The 17,025-nt window shown below is 38.3% G+C and overlaps 1 protein-coding gene across 2 annotated transcripts in view; it reads left to right on the forward strand.

Annotated features, from left to right (window-relative positions):
- The first annotated feature begins 751 nt into the window (after positions 1-751).
- The window catches only part of PIP4P2 (phosphatidylinositol-4,5-bisphosphate 4-phosphatase 2), a 76,060-nt gene continuing 59,786 nt past the window's right edge, over positions 752-17,025 (forward strand). For both annotated transcript variants that reach the window (XM_036740778.1, XM_036740777.1), the window contains exon 1: positions 752-857. In XM_036740778.1, the coding sequence (XP_036596673.1) occupies positions 752-857 (106 nt within the window). The remainder of the gene's footprint in view (positions 858-17,025) is intronic.

The following is a 17,025-nucleotide window of genomic DNA, read 5'->3' on the forward strand; positions in this document are numbered from 1 at the left end:
CATTTATAGAGGGAAACTTTTGGTTGTCATTTACCATACTGAATCTTGACAAAATCCTACCGTAAAGGTGCTAATATATGTAGGTAAAGAACGCAGAAAGAAATACCATTCCTACACAAAATACGTTAGGGAACAAACACATTAAAAAAAAACCCTCGGTCTTCTCAATAATGAATGAAAGTTTCACAATTTTTTTAACCAATTGAGAAATTAAAGAGCAAAGATCCAGGATTTAACTTTTCCCATACAATTCCCCTTGGTTTGACAGCCAAAATTACCTTGCTCTCTCTCCAGGAACAGCCTGATAACGTTAACTCTGCTTACCGTAGTTCTCCAATTATTTAGAGTCGGGGAAAGACTACTTTCCCCCCCACTTTCTTCCTCTTCTCTGGCTTTTCTTCCATTTCTCCTCCATTCACTAAACTTAAGATGCATTGAGGGCAGAGCCTGAGCCATCCTGTTCTCCCCGCCCATTTCCCGCTCCATCCCTAATTGTTCTTTGCCCAGGCGCCCGCTCCTGCTTCCCCTGCTTCTCTCAAACTCCCCTCCCCCTCGGATTTTAAAAGCCTTCCCCTCCCCCTCCCTTGGTCCCTCACTCTCTCTGCCCCCTCCCCCCCCCTCGCCTTGTGACACATCCTGGGCTCTCCTCCTCTCAGCAGCAGTAGCCGGTACAGCAGCAGCAGCAGCTTCAGCAGCAGAGGCAGCCGCTGGCCGCTCAGCCTCTCTTCCCAGCTGAGCTCCTGCTGCAGTCATGGCTGCTGATGGAGTGGATGAACGCTCTCCTTTGCTGTCAGCATCCCATTCTGGAAATGTCACTCCGACCGCCCCGCCGTATTTGCAGGAAAACAGCCCCCGAGGTAAGGCAAGTGAGGCTGCTTTTTGCTTGGCAAGGAAAGGGCTGGAATATTGGAAACCGGGAAGCTTGGTCTCTGAGAGCTGAGCCTTTCACTTGGTCTTGGTGGGGGAGGTTTCGAAGAGGGAGGAGGTGAGGGGGGAGGAGGTGAGGGGGGAGGAGGAGGAGGAGGAGGAAGAGGAGAAGGAGCTGGAGGAGAGGTGGTGGGGAACGACGATGTTTATTGTGTCTTTCAAAGCCGGGGAGTCTTGCAATTACATTGCATTGCAAGGCTTTTCTTTTGTGCACGTTATACAAGTACTTTGCACCGGGAGGAAAAAAAAAAAGACCTGAAATGTATTTCCTGAGTGGGACTTTGCCTTTTGCATGAGCCTTAAGTGTACTAAAGCTGGTGTGCAAATCTTTCACAATCATTCACAAATCCCTTAGTGGTGCTGTGAAACAGGGACTGCTGCTCACCTTGATATCTGCCCTTGAAAGGACTAAGCTTGGAAAAATATGCAGCATGTCTTGATTTTCATTCGAATCACCACCTCCCCACTGCCTCCTACCACCCACCCAAGCCCGCCTGCTACTGCTCTGGTGAATCAGGGATTTCCTTCAGCAAAAGGAATTGGTTCATACAATCGAAGTAGGAACATGTTTGGGTTAGTGTATATTTGCAATTTCAGTTTTCACAGAGTAAATAAAACATATACTTCTGTGGTCCTCAGAAATGGTAGGTTTGGGTGTGTGGGAAGGGGGAGCAACCACAGTTTAGAGGGGGAGAGATGGTGTGTTTGATGCACACCTGGGTGATAGGAAATTAACTTCTCAAAAGTGACCTCTTGTCATACGCCAGAAGCTCCAGTTTATGCTGTCAACATTCCCCATCCTATTTCCTAATAAAATAATCATATATATTATTAATATCTATCTTATGAATAAAACAAATACTTTTATGTATTTTGGGGGTGGATGATCATACTGTTTGCATCTGAAGTCTCTAGTTGTCACCTCTACAAAAGGAAAGAGGAGTGTGGCGGGGGGTGGGGCGCGGAGCGGGTAGGTTTATTTTCACTTCAGTGAAATGAGAGGAGAGGACTGTGTTTTACCTTAAGAAATAACACTGAAGTGAGAAAGACTTGGTCAGCTGGCAACTGCTGATGTAGCTTAAGTGACTGTATCCCGTTTGGCTTGGATGCAATTTGGGGGAAGTATGGAAAGCCTTAGGAGACAACAGGGCTGTGCTTTCGAAAAGAAGGGCAGGTCGTGTTTCTGGTAACACTTAACTTTTCTTTTTAGTTCTAGTGTGAAATAGGAGCAGCTGCAGAGCAGGTTAAACCAGTCTGGTTCAAAGGCTCGTTTAACACATTATAGCTTGAAAGGCCACAAGCTAGACCACAAATCCTGCAAGAAACAGGACAGAGGGAAAAAATGTTCAGCTTTGAATAGCTCAGGGTGATAGATTCTCACATGCTGTGAGAGGTGGTTCATATGACACAAGATGGATAGACATGAAAGAAGATGACTAATTTGTTTTTGTTGGTCAGGAAAATAATGCTTGTCTCAGGTGGTGAAATTTCCCTTCTTGGGAATGTTCAATATTAAGATTTTTATTCTTGTTACAAATTGAGTTGAATGAGGTAGGTTGGCAACTGTCAGTAGAAGGTTCAACTTCATAAGCTTATCCCTTTGAGGGAATATATTACAGTCTGAATTTGTTTAAGTCATTGTCCTATAACTTCTATTTTATCTTTGCTCCTCTTTACTTTGAGGGAGGTATTTTTGGATTATTGAAAATGATCAAGTGGCATATCATTCCTAAAATATTCAAAATCATGAAGCCTCAGAGGTTGCATATAAATAATACTTGTCAAAATTTTTACCTTATGTCTTCCCCCAAATTTTTTTACCTTGTGTCCCAAAAGCCTTAATGTAGTTTTAAACTTAAAACTACACAGACTTCTGGACATGTTGTATAGTGCTTTAAAGTTTGTAAATGACTTACAAACTTGATCTGTACCACGAACCCCTAGATACTGCAGGTCTTATTATCCCCATTTTCTTTTCACAGATGAGGAAAGTGAGATTCAGACACCCTGAATTTGTAACACTAACCCCATGGTAGTAAGTGTCAGAAGTGAGATTCAAACGCATATCTCTTGACCTCAAGTCCCAACACACTACAGCAGAAAGCTTCGGATTGGCAACTTACTTTTAGAGAACTTGGAATCCTTAAATTTAGGAGACAGACTTGAGGAATAGGAGATTCCACCCCTCCCCATTAACACTAAGTGACTGAGACAGAATAAACAGCTAAATATGTTAATTTTGTGTGGTTAAATGGCTAGGCATCAGAAATGATAAATGACAAATAAAGATGCACTTTATTAGCAAGTTTTAAAACACAGTTTAGAGGTGTTTTCTTATGCGTTCAGTTCTGCCAACATTAAACAATACTGATACTACAATTCTAATCCAAAATAAAGGCTTCAAAACCACTATAAATTTTATATATGGGGTTGACTTAATTCTGCAAAGCAAAGTCTAGTCTTTATCTTTTTGAATTATAGCAATCAAAATAATGTAGCCTGTGGTAGTGGAATTAAACTTATCTGAAGTTGGTATTACTAAGGCTAACCTTTGGTTTTGAGGCTGCTTCCATTTACTTTTCAACTGGATTCTTTTTAATAAAAATAACAAGGGAGGAGAGAGGGCTAAAACTAGATAACTCACTGTTTATGCCTACTGTAGGAAGATACTGAATCTGAAATCCTAACTAAGACTCAGCGTTTTAGGTTGAAAGTCATTGGAGTGTTTATTGCGAGATAGGTTATTAATAATGTAGAGGCCATGAATCAATGTAAGTAGGTTTAAACCCAGAGAGAATCATCTTCAGTCTGAGTGACAGTCTAATTCAGACTTTAAGTGGAATGACTGGAGAACTCTCTACCAAGTCTGTGCTGGATATCTGTCCAGATCCTACTACAGTTCCTTAAAGGGGTCCAGTGGCTTCGACATTCCTTTGGGTATACTGGTTAGCCTGTGTGAGGGAGTGATGGTAATGAAAGGGGAAGTCAGTTTCAAACTTATTTGGAATGTGAGTTGAGCTCCATGATCTGGATTTATTTAGTAAATTTATTAATAAATTTGATAGTCTTATAGGCAGAGTATAGCATCAGTAACGTGATCTCATTTTTTAAGAGATTGCATTCATGGGCTCATAGCATTACAGCTGGAAAGGACAAGACCCTGAAGTTATCCAGTCTGATCTCCTTGTTTTAGAGGTGAAGAAAACAAGACCCAGAGAAGGGAGTGGAGTACATAGTAAAGTTCTACATAGGCATTATATGCCAGGGTCAGGATTCGAAACCAGAGCTTTTCATTCAAAATATAGTACTATTTCTATAGCACCAAAGCTTGTGTTTAGGATTATCTGACTATAAGTATGGTAACTGTAGGAATAAATTTTAGGCAACATTCATAGACAGCTAGGCAGTACAGTGTGTAGGGTGCGCAGAATTCCTGGAGTCAGGAAGACCTGAATTCAAATTTGACTTCAGACAGTTCTTAGCTGTAGAACCATGGACAAGTTCCTTAACTGCTGCTTGCCCCAGTTTCCTCAATTGTAAAATGAAGATAATAATAGACCTACCTCCCAGGGTTTTTGTGAACATTAACGAAATAATATTTTAAAGCACTTAACATAGTGCCTGGCACAGAGTAAACAATTAATCAGTGCTTTTTCCTTTCTTCATTGCTATTCCTAAGAAAATGCTAGATATTTGATCATTGAGGGTTTTTGGGGGGTGCATTTTTAGAAACAATTTGAGTTTTTTAATAGTAGTTCCTATTAGTGCTCTCTAGTAATTTTCCATTTGAACTCAAAAGTGACAGATAAATAAACTTTTGTTTTAATTATAAAACTTATTATAGTAATTTTATTTCAGTCACACAATAAAAGAAGTAACGGTACTTTATATTGATACACATTCAGATCTCTGATGAAAACAGTGTTAAAAAATTTCCCTTTACACTCTTTGTTTTACATATTTAATTGCATGAAACTGAAGTTGAAGGAGTATTTTTTCACTGACTAATAAAGTAACATTCATTGTTTTAGAGAAAGAAAAATATTTCATACATAGCCTTCTCTTTGAAATCTACCAAATGTATTTAATGATTCCATTATGTGGTGTGAGTAGAAAATTTGCTGATGTATAAGGCCATACATTAAGAGTAGGGAAAGTTCAGAGCTAGAACAGTATTCTGTTGCAGGAGCAGCTAGGTGGTATCATAGATAGAGTACTAGAAGAAAAGTTCAGATTCTGCATCTGACACTTACTGTGTGATCCTGGGCAAGCCACTTAACTTCTCTTTGCCCCCTTTTCCTCATTGGTAAAATGGGAAAAATAATAGCACCTGCCTTTCAGGTTTGTTGTAAGGATCAAATGGGATAACAATTTTAAAGTGCTAAGCATAGTGCTTGGCATACGGTAGGTACTTAATAAATGTTTATTTCTTGATTGTTCTTATCAAATTATATACTAGCTGTCTGACCTGTCACTTAACCTCTCTCAGTTTCCATATCTGTAAAATGGTGATAATAATAGCACCTACAGTCATTCAGTAAACATTATGCCTGCTATGTGCTAAGCTTCAGGGAGGAATCAAAGGAAAACAAAAGACAGTTTCAAGGATCTCATAGTCCAATGGAGGGAGCATTAGATAATAAGTTCCTTGAGGGCAGGGACTATCTTTTGCCTCTTTTTTTGTATCTAAAGTTCTTAGCACAGCGCCTGGCATGTGCCAGGCCCTAAGAAATGTTTATTGGCTGATATGTAAACAATTATGTAAAATTGGATATATAAATTGGAGATGATCAACAAAGGGTCATTGTGAGGTTCTATTGCGACAATAAGTATGAAGTGCATTGTATACCTTAAGGCCCTATATACATTCTAGTAATTATGATGATGATGATGATGATTATTAGACTGACAGGTGGCATCAGTGAGGAAAGTAACAATATCAGTTCAAATTCTGACTCTTCTAATTAGATCTGTGTGATTCTGGGCCTTAATTTCTTGATTTGTAGAATGAGAATGTTGGACTAGATGATTTCCAAAATCCTTTCCAAGCTTTAAATACCATGATGCTATGATCACTTCCTCTGAGTTATACCATTTGTGTTAATTTTGGCCTGTGTAGTACATTTTTATTAACTTTCCATGTTATCAGAGCATAGCAAAACTTTTACCTTTTACCTTTACAAATCTTAATTCATTTGATTTATACCCTGTGCCTCAGGTGCCATGCTTCTGCAGGCCTATTTTGGGATGCCCACACTTCCTTTTAGGTCATACCAACATGTTTCTTAACATTTGACTGAAGTTTGAGTGTTTTGGGAGATGAAATGATCAACTCCCAACCTCTGCAGATTATATTTTTTAGGTAGCTCATTTCTTAGGTTTAAGACAATTTGGCTAAGTTTTGTGGTTCAAATTATGAAGAACTTTAAAACCAAAGACAAATATAAAAATTAGGGAGGAAAGTAATGGCGTGAGTTGTCAAAACTATTTCCCAAGGTGCTAAAGGTATTATATTGGATATTATCCAAATGAAACCTCCATATCTCCTCATTTGGAAAAAAGCATATAGCCTTGGATGTGGATTCTCCATAACCCTTTTTGCCCTAAATTTATGCACTGATTAATAGATGTATGAATTATTGAGACCTGACTTGCTTGATATATAGCAGGAAGGGATATCTCTCCTGCTAGTCTTTTTCTGGGGAGGAGGGCACTGCTGCTTGAAGGCATTGTTTATATTGTCAGAGTGGTTTTCTAGTATACCCCTCCAATCCCACTGATATTGTTAAGGAGAGTTTCTTTTTTTCCTGTAGAAAACATATAACTGTCGATAAGAAGCAGGAAACATGAGTTTGGTTCCTGACTTTTAAAAGGAAACATGGTATTATGGATGGAGTGCTAGACTGCACTTGGGAATACCTACAAGTTTTAATCTTGCCTTGGATACTTAATAGCTATTTGACCCTGGAAAGGTCAGTTAACCTGTGTTTGCCTCAGTTTAATCAACAGTAAAATGGGGTTAATAATAATATCTACTTCCCAAAGTTGTTGTGAGAATCAAATGAAGTATTTGCAAAGCTCTTAGCATAGTGCCTGGCACATAATAAGCACTTAATAAATATTTGTTTCTTTCCTTTCTTCCTTCTCTTCCTTCCTTCCTTTCTTCCTTCCTTCCTTCCTGTAGAACTCATGTGAAGGATGGCTAGGAGCTATTGAAGAATATTTAATAATATCATTATAATATTATTAGAGGCAACATGGTATATTGGAAAGAGAAATTGGCTCAGAGTCTAGAAGATTTGGGTTCAAGTTCTGCTTCCAACATCTACTCTCTGTGACAGGACAAGTCATTTAATCTCTCTGCACTGTAGGCAGTTCTATAAGATTATGTAAGATGCGGAACAGTTGCTGATCTATAATGGTAAATGGAGTTTTCCTCCCTTGAAGTTTCCTACATGATTAAAAAAATAACCAAATTAATAATACAAATTATTATATATTGATGTCATATATATATATATATATATATATATATATATATATATATATAATCTCCCCTGTCCCCACATACTCACCACCAAATGGTGTTAGGGATTTGGAGGTGCTTTTATGAAAATATCTGTATTTATAAAAGTGACTTTTGAACTTCCATCTTACTTTGTGCTTATTTTCCAAACTATGCTGGATATGCAGTTGGATAGGTGAGTTAGTCTCATCAGTATATTTATCTTCATCTGGGACCACAGGTGGACAATGAGATGGTTGGAGGATTGAAAAGGAGGAAGAAAGAAGGCTGTGTTGTACAGACCTTTCAATCATTCTATGCTGCTCTTCTTTTCAATGCAAACTCATCTTTTTAATATCCATATCATCTGGTGATGTTCTATGGCTAGGAATCATGGAACCCTACAATGGTCAAAGAATAATAAAGTTGTAGAGGACCCAAAGGGCAATAGACAAATTCTAGATGCAAATAGGCTCTAGCCTATTACCAACAATGATTTGTTTTCAGGAAGTACCATAAAAGTTACTTTCCAGGAAAAGAAGGTGAGCTGCTCCTGTTGCTGAAGTGAGGGGTGTGGTGGGAAGCCTGAGTATAGCATTGTTCTCTGTGGAACGTCCCAAAGGCAAAAAGGAAGGCCTCTGTTGGGTAGCTTCTCCTTGGAGGTTTTATGGCAGAATATGGGCAAGAATCATACAGGACAAGAAGATATATGTGAAATGTGATCTGTGCTATTGGAGAAAGGACTTTTATTAGTGAGGTGATTGGGTTCATTGAAATACTGAAGTATTTTACTCTCATACTTTCCTTGATTCTAATTTCTCTTTCCGTTGTTATCTTCTAGTAGACTAGAAATTAAGTATGTTTAACCTTCTGAATGGTCTTTCTGCCTCATGTTTCTCCCTACTTCACTCAGCTATCAGATTGATCTTTCTAGAGTATGGGTTTGACCATGTTACCTACCCACACTTATTTAATAAATTCCATTGGTTCCCTATTATTTTCAAGATCAAATATAAAACCTCTGTTTGGCTTTTAAAGACCTTCATAACCAGACCCCCTCCTATCTCTCCAGTCTTCTTAAATTTCATTCCCCTCCGTGTTCTTTGCAGTTCACTGACACTGACCTCTTTGCTGTTCCTCACACACCATTCCATCTTTTGACTACACATTTTCACTGACCATCCCCTATATCCAGAATGCTCTTCCCATATCCAAATCTCCTTCAAACCACAGATAAAATCTGACTTTTGGCAGGCAACCCTTCCCAATCCCTTTTAATGCTAGTTCTTCCCTCCAAGATTATCTCCAATTTATCCTGCCTGTATCTTGTTTGTATGTAGTTGTTTGGGTATGGTTTCCCCTATTACACGGTGAGTTCCGTGAGAGTCGGGACTGCTTTTTACTTTTTGTTTGTATGCCCACTGCTTAGCACATACTGAAAAGATAGTAAGTGATTAATAAATGCTTGTTTACTTGTTGACTTGATATGGTGATATTTTTCACTTTTTATGAGCTATAGAAGCCTGTGTGACATTCCTATGAAAAATATGGGTGCCTAAAACTATTTCATTACCAGTATAAACATCCTAGAGAAATAACAAAATCATTTTCCTCTCTATTTTTCTTAAAAGCCAAGAGCTGAAGCTAGGAGTGGGCATATAGTTTGGGGCTTACTCCACTGACTGAAAAACTAAGAAAACCCCTGTCCAAATCTTGAAAGTGTAATTCCTAGAAAGGGAAAATTAAAGGGACATATTACATGATGAAAATTTCAAAGTACAAGTCCAAGTATATATAGATTTAGAGTCAAGTCACCATCTTATGCACATAGCCTTTCCTGTTAGTGCCCTCCATCCCAAATCACCTGCTATTATCTACTTTATTTATATTGTATTTACTCACTTTATATTTATGCCACATGTCATACTTGTCTCCTCCATTAGAAGGAAAGCACTTTGCAGTACAGATTATTTCGCTCTTTATGTCTGTATCCCCAACACTTAGCACAGTGCTTAGCCCAGGGGTGGAGAACCTGTGGCTTTGAGGTCACCTGTGGACCTCTAGGTCCCTTTCAAGTGTGGCCCTTTCCCTGAATCCAAACTTCACAGAATAAATCCCCTTAAAAGAAGGATTTGTTCTGTAAAACTTGGACTCAGTCAAAAGGCGGACTTAGGCAAAAGGTGGCACCTGAGGACCTAGAGGGCCACATGTAGCCTCAAGGCCACAGGTTCCCCACCCCTGGGCTTTAGCCCATATGTGATATTTAAATGCTTGTGGACTGTGAATTGATTGTGGATTTATTGAGTTCCAACTCTTCCTGTAATCTTGTAGAAGATGAAAAAAAGAAGACATTTTGATTTCATGGTTTACAGTCTAGTAGTGAAGATGTCAAGTACATAAATAATTATAATGCAAGCTATAATGTGAAAGTACAGTTATTGAAGTACAAAGGATAGGCTGGACAAGCATGTATTAAAGGCCTAGTGTTAGGCTAAAGAAAAACGACTGTGAAAGGCTTAAAAGAACTATGATGAATGCAATGACCAACCCTGACAACATATTTCTCACCTCTCAGCATTGGGAGCAGAATAAGATAGACATTTTTCAGTCATAGCTAATGTATTAATTTGTTTTGCTTGACTATACTTAATTGTTATATGGGAGGGCTTTAATATTTTGGCAGGAAGAGTAATTAAAGGAAGGATTGTGGAGTAGTGAGAAGAGAAGAAAAGAGAAGAGGGTTCTGAGAAGAAAAAGATTATTTCCAAACTGCCCTTAGGGTATGAAAGAAAGAGTAATGATTTGGGGAGCTTTAGAGTCACATTTTTTTTTGTCTGTGCTACTTGTGTGACCTTGAACCAATTATTTAACTTTTCTGGGCTTTGATTTTGTTACCTATAAAACAAAGGGATAAAACTAGATGATCTCTGAGGTCTTTCAGCTCTAAATGTATGATCTTTTGCTTAGGTAAAGGTTTCATAGAGGAGGTGGCTTTTGAGTTGTTCCTTGAAAAATGAGTAGGTATTGGATAGGCAGAAAAGCAGCAGAAGGAAGAACATAAGCAATGAAACAGAAGAAGGAAACCAAGGAGTACTTTCCAGGAAATGCAAGTAACCTAGTTCATTTAGAGTATAGGATATATAAAGTAGTATAGTTCTAGATAAGACTAGAAATGTATGATGAGGACAAAACAGGCCTTGAATGCCTGGTAAAAGAGTTTGAATTTCAGAGACTAAAGGATTTACATAGTAAGAAGATTATTTGGGAAGATTAATCTGATGGTATGTGTAAAACACATTGGAAGATGGAGAGATGGGAGGCAGGGAGACCCTTTACTAACTATAGTCCAAATGAGATCAATTAATTTAAGCAATTATTTGAAACAGCTATCATCAGGAGGAAGACAAACCATAAGGATGGGAGTGTGTAGATTTAAAGTGAAGAAACTTTTACAAAGAATTGCCTAAAGGACCAATAGCCAATACCAACATGTGTTGTGTCACTTCCTTGGGAAGTGTGTGGAGAAAGGGACTGAATATGTTTGCCTTTATGTTAAGGCTTTAAAATGTAAAAGGCAAAAATGTATCAGGGATGACTCAAGTAAACATATATTGGTTACTGCTGGGTTGGGGATTTCAAACTAAGTAAAGACAATTCTCAAAAAATATCCTCTTAATTTAGGGGTCCTATAACGCTAGATGGACATCCAAACCTTTTCCAGATTCAACAATTCAGTCTGAGTCTTCCATCATTTAATAACCCCTATCCACACAGTAGGTGCTGAAGACACAAAGACAAAATAAGAACCAGTCCTCACTCTCAAGGAGCTTATATTCCACAAACACCATTTTGATAGGCATACACAGACAAAATAAAAAATGTTCCCTTACCTTCTTACAAATATCCTTTTGATATGCTAATATTTCCTAATAAGAGAATCTGGTAGATTAGGAGCAGGATGAGCAGATCTCATAGAATCTATTCATTTTGTCAATTTTTATTTAACAGTACAACAATAAAAGTAATAAAAAGTACGTGTTAAATGCCTAATCTGCCAGGCACTGTGCTAAGCACTGGGGATATAAAGATAGGCAAAATTAGCCCCTGCTTTCAAGAAGCTCACAGTCTCATGAGGAAGACATATATAGGATAAATTGCAGGTAGCATCAAATGAGATGATAATTGGAAAGTGCTTAGCACTGTACCTGGCACATAGTAAGTGCTATATAAATGTCAGATATCATCATTGTCATCTTCATCATCATTAGAGGGAAGGCAATAACTTTGGAGAGGAACTGGAAAGCCTTCTTGCAAAAAGTGGGATTTAGCTGAGATTTAAAGGGAGCCAGGAAGCAGAGATGAGGAGAGAGGAAACCCCAGCCATGTGGAATAGTCAGTGACAATTCTTGGAGTCAAGAGATAGATGTCTTATATGAGGAAGATGAAGGATGTCAGTGTCACTGTATGATAGACTACATGGAAGAGAGTAAGGTGTAAGAAGATTGGAAAGGTAGAAAGAGGTCAGGTTGTAAAGGGCTTTAAAAGCCAAATAGAGGATTTTATATTTGATCCTGAGGCAATAGGGAGCCATTGAACTTTAATGAATAGAGGAGTGACATGGTCAGACCTGAGCTTTAAGCATCTCTCTTTGATAGCTAAATGGAAGGTGGATTAGAGTGGGGAAAGAATGAGGGGTAGGGAGGCCAACCAAAAGACTACATTGTAGTAGTTCAGGCATGAGATGATGATAGCATGCCCCATGGTGATGGAAATGTCAGAGGAGAGAAGGGAGCATATACAAGAAATGTTATGAAGATGAAATTGACAGGACTTGGAAACAGAATAGAGATAGAAGAATGAGAGAATGAGGAATTGAGGATGCCACCTAGGCTGTGAGCCTTTGTGATGGGGAGAATAGTGGTATCCTTAACAGTAATAGTTAGAAATTACTAATAGTTAGGAATTACCATTACTAACAACAATAAATTAGGAAAGAGGAGAGAGCTTGGAAGCAGGGGAAATATGAGTTGAGTTTGTTATATGTTGAGTTTTAAATTGTTTGTGAGACATACATTTCACGATGTCCAATAGGCAGTTGGAGATGTGAGTTTGGAAGGCAGGAGAGGTGATAGGGTTAAATAACAAGACCTGAGAATCGTCAGCATATGGATGATAACGGAATTCATCAGAGCTATGGAAATATTTAAGCGAAATAGAACAGAGGGAGCAACCATGACGGAGCTTTGTGGGACACCCACAGTCAGCAGGCATGTTTTTGATGAAGATCTAGCAAAGGACACTGAGGAGTGGTCAGACAGGAAGATAACCTAGAAAGAGTAGGGTCATAAAAACCTCAAGAGGAGATAATATCAAGAAGAGGATGGTCAATATTGTCAAAGGCTACAGCAAAGTAAAAAAAGACGAGGATTGAGAAAAACCTCATTAGATTTGGCAATTTAAAAATCATTAGTAACTTGTGAGAGAGCAGTTATCATATCAGATTATGACATAGGAAGATATCATTGATAGAATTTGGACTAGGGCCTTAAAAATCACTTAGTCCAACTCCATCATCTTATGGATAAGGGAAGAGTCCTCTTTCACTGGTTTCTCAAAATAATTTGCCCAAGGTCACACAGCCAGTGCATAACAGAACCTACTTCAAGCCAATGTCCATTTCTGCCTCCCAATCCGTTTCTCTTTCCATTAACCATATGGTTCCTTCTACAATATATTCCAACAGACATTGGACAAGCCTCCCATGCATAACAAAGACTAAATATTTCAGTTCTCAACTCTGATCTAAAAATACAAACTATAAATGTTACTGGGTAAATATGTATCAGGAAAGGACAGTAAGCTTGAAGATTATGAATTCATTAAAGATGTAGACATCCTGAAAGCTTCAGCAATCTGCATAATCTGGTCTCATCTCCCACATCTCCCCTATTTACCATTCACAAACTGCTTTAACACTGTTAATTTTATATCCCAGTAATTTCTTCTCTTTTTAAAGGCAGTTTCTTAACAGTGGGAGAAACCTGGGCATGTTGGTAGGTTTAGAAGTAGTTAGTAGATAAAGGGAAGTTATAGATCTGAGAATGATCAAATAGGTAAACTCATGTAAGTTGTTGTTTTTTAACTCAGTGCTTATTGTCTTTACAATCATTGCTAAATATACCTCTGTCCTACTTACCCAGTGAGTTATCTTTTATAGTAAATTTTTTTTAGAAGCTCAGAAAAAACAACCACACATCAACCCCAACTGACAGGGAATTCTACGCCCATTATCTCTCACCTCTCCATTAAAAAGAGGGAGAGGCATTCTCTTAACTCTTCTTTGGGGTCAAGGTTGATCATTATAATTACATAGCATTCTCTTCTGTTTTCTTTTCTTTCAGGTTCCTTGTGCATCCATTGTGTATATTGTTTTCATAGTTCTGCCTACTTTACCCTCTGACGGTTTATGTGTCTTTCTTGTTTGTTGAATGTTTCATATTCATCATTTATTATAAGCAATAATATTTCAGTGCATTCATGTCTCACAATTCCTTTAGTCATTCACCAGTCAGGAAACTCCCATTTTAACAGTTCTTTGCTACCACAAGAAAAAAGTGCTGCTATAAATATTTTGCCATTTATGGGACTTTTTTGGTTCATGACCTCCATGGGATCTAAATATAGCTGTGGGATAGGGTATGGACATTTTAGTTACTTTGCCCACATAATTCCAAATTGTTTTTCAGAATGATTGGACTCTGAGAATTTCAGAATTGTCAGATCCATTCAATTAGTGTGCATTATCTTTCCAACATTTGTGATTTCCAACTTTTGTTATCTTTGAGAATTTGTTGGGAATGAAGCGAACTTCAGAGTTGTTTTAAATTACATTTATGTCAGTTTGGAGAACGCTTTCATATGATTACTAGTAATCAACAATTCACCTTTTGAAAGAAAGGGAAGGAAGAAGGGAATAAGTATTTGTGTGATGCCTACTATGTGCCAGGTGCTGTGTGCTAAGTACTTTTTACAAATATTATGTCATTTGATCCTCAGAACTCTGTGATGTAGGTGCCATTTTGCAGTTAAGAAAACTGAGGTAAACCTGGGTTAATTGACTTGCCCAGGGTGACACTGCTAATACTCTGAGGCCAGATATGAATTGAGGTCTTCCTGTCTCCAACTCTTGAAGAAAATAAGGACGAGGCTTCTGAATTATCTACATACTTTTCCTCGTTTTCATTTCTTAATTCCAAACTGTATTTTCCAATGTATTTCCCACAAACCTATTCTGTGGTCACCTTTGCATGGAAGTAATCAAGAATTGAATTAATTTGATGGATATCATTACATTTATCTAAGATTTCTGTTAATCATCCTTTGTAAAAGATGCTGCAGTATGCTGCAGCTACCTTCATAATGATCATTTGACTTTATAGCTAAAGAAATGACACTTACTATCATTGGACAGCTGGGTGGTGTAGTGAATAGGGTGCTGTGCCTCAAGTCAGGGAGTCTTATCTTCCTGAGTTCAAATCTGGCCACAGATACTTACTAGCTGTTTTACTCTGGGCAAATCATTTAACTCTTTTTGCCTCAGTTTCCTCATTTGTAAAATGAACTGCAGAAGAAAATGGCAAACCACTCTAGAATCTCTGCCAAGAAAACTCCGAATGGGGTTATGAAGCATGGGACATGACTGAAACAACTGAACGACAACGACAACAAAATCTTAATGTACCATATAAATGGTAACTGCTGTTATATTATTTGATCTGATTTACAGGCCATTTGGAGGAAAAAAAAACACTATACCTAGATTTATGACATATATAGGCCTAAATCCCCAAACTGTAATTATTGAGTTTTCTATTCCGAGCACCCAAATCCTGAGGTTTGTCTGAATAATATGATCACAGACATAGAGCTAGAGGGACTTTAGAAATGATTCGGTCCAACCCCATCATTTTATAGATGAGGAAACTGAGGCCCAGTCAGATTAAGATTCCAATGTCCTTGAGGTAGTAAATAGTAGAGCTGGGATTCAAGTCTATATCCTATTGCTTTAGAGCCAGCAGTGTTCTTTCCCCTGTGCCATGTTGCCTCTTCCATACAGCCTTCCTCCCCGAAAATACAATCCTAATACAATTTGTTTTTAAATTTTTGTCCAAGTGTATTAGATTTTTTTATTTAATTGTATTTGTATTTCTATTTGGTTTTTAAATGGTAAGGTATTAAGAGGCAGCAACAGCAGAGCAGCAGATAGAAAAGGGCCTTGGAGTCAAGAAGAGTTTTGTCAAGTCTGGTCTCTGAGGCGTGTTTGCTGAACAATCTTAATCAGGGTGCCTTAGGTAACTCCTTGAGACTTTAAGTGAAAAAGAAGGTATTTTTCTGAAGTGGTAGAGGGAGTTCTCTTACCAGGAGTCCCCTACATTAATAAAATCACAGGTCTGGTTGCCTATACCCCAAAAAGTCTCAAGGAATTTTCAGCTATGCACACACATATGCTCATTCATTATAGAGTAATAGTTCCTTTTATTCTTTTGGGTAGCATCATAATCTCTGGTATTTACTGAAAGTAAATTTACTAAATCCAACAGAATCATCTTTATGCCCAGACCAGTTAATAGAAGTGCTTATTAAGAGGAAGGCCATTGTACTGAATTTCTATAAAGTATTTTGTGCATGTTAAAGACATAGAATCCTTTTCCCCTCCCTTAGATTGTATGCTTTTGACAGGATTCTGGGAAGATGGCAGAACAGATCAGAAAATTCCAAGTACTCAAGATTTTCCCCCACAAACGTGCTAAAATAGTGCCTCGGGGTGAATGTAGAATGGTAAAAAATAAATAAGAATAGGGGCAGAACAGGGGTTCTCCTGGGACAATCAGAAAAGATCTGAAGAAAAATTCCAGGATGAAGTTTGATCCCTGTGAAGAGTAAACATCTCCAGGAAAGTTCCTAGGACCCTTTAAACAACAATCAGCAAGCTCTGGGGTTAGCTGTGTTGGGAGGCTGCCTAAGCCCCAGCCACAGGAACTTTTACCCCCAAGACAGCGAAGGGAGTTGGGTATCTGAGCCAGGGAGATCAAGAGAACCTCTGCTGATAAGGAACATCAGACCCAGCTGTGCTGTGGAGATGCGAGCAGGGGAGAGAAGGAACCAGCACATGCCCAATGAGTGCAGAAGCAGTAGGGCAGGGATGCCACTGACTGTGGGCACTTAGAGGAGGCTGGAGTTCTTGGTTTTGCTTCCAGGCCGGAGGGGAGAACTGAAGGAGGATCTGAGGCCAGAGGCACCATCTCCCATACCCCAGAAGTAGAAGTGATTACAAAAACTAAGCTACTACAAATAAAACAATGTACAGTAAAGGAGAAAGAATGCAACCATAGTTACTATGGGAATAGGAAAAACTGGGGCTCATCTTTAGAGGAGAATACTGAAGTAAAGAAACCCGCTTCTACTCCAAAGAGTAATGTCAAATGGTCAGCTGCCCAAAAAGAATTCATAAAAGAACTTTAAAAACAGTTCAAAAATCAAATGAGAAAGATTGAGGAAAAACTAAAAAAAAAAAACAATCCAAGAAAAATAAG

This window comes from Trichosurus vulpecula, chromosome 1, assembly GCF_011100635.1.
Source record: "Trichosurus vulpecula isolate mTriVul1 chromosome 1, mTriVul1.pri, whole genome shotgun sequence".
Classification (NCBI taxonomy): Eukaryota; Metazoa; Chordata; class Mammalia; order Diprotodontia; family Phalangeridae; genus Trichosurus; species Trichosurus vulpecula.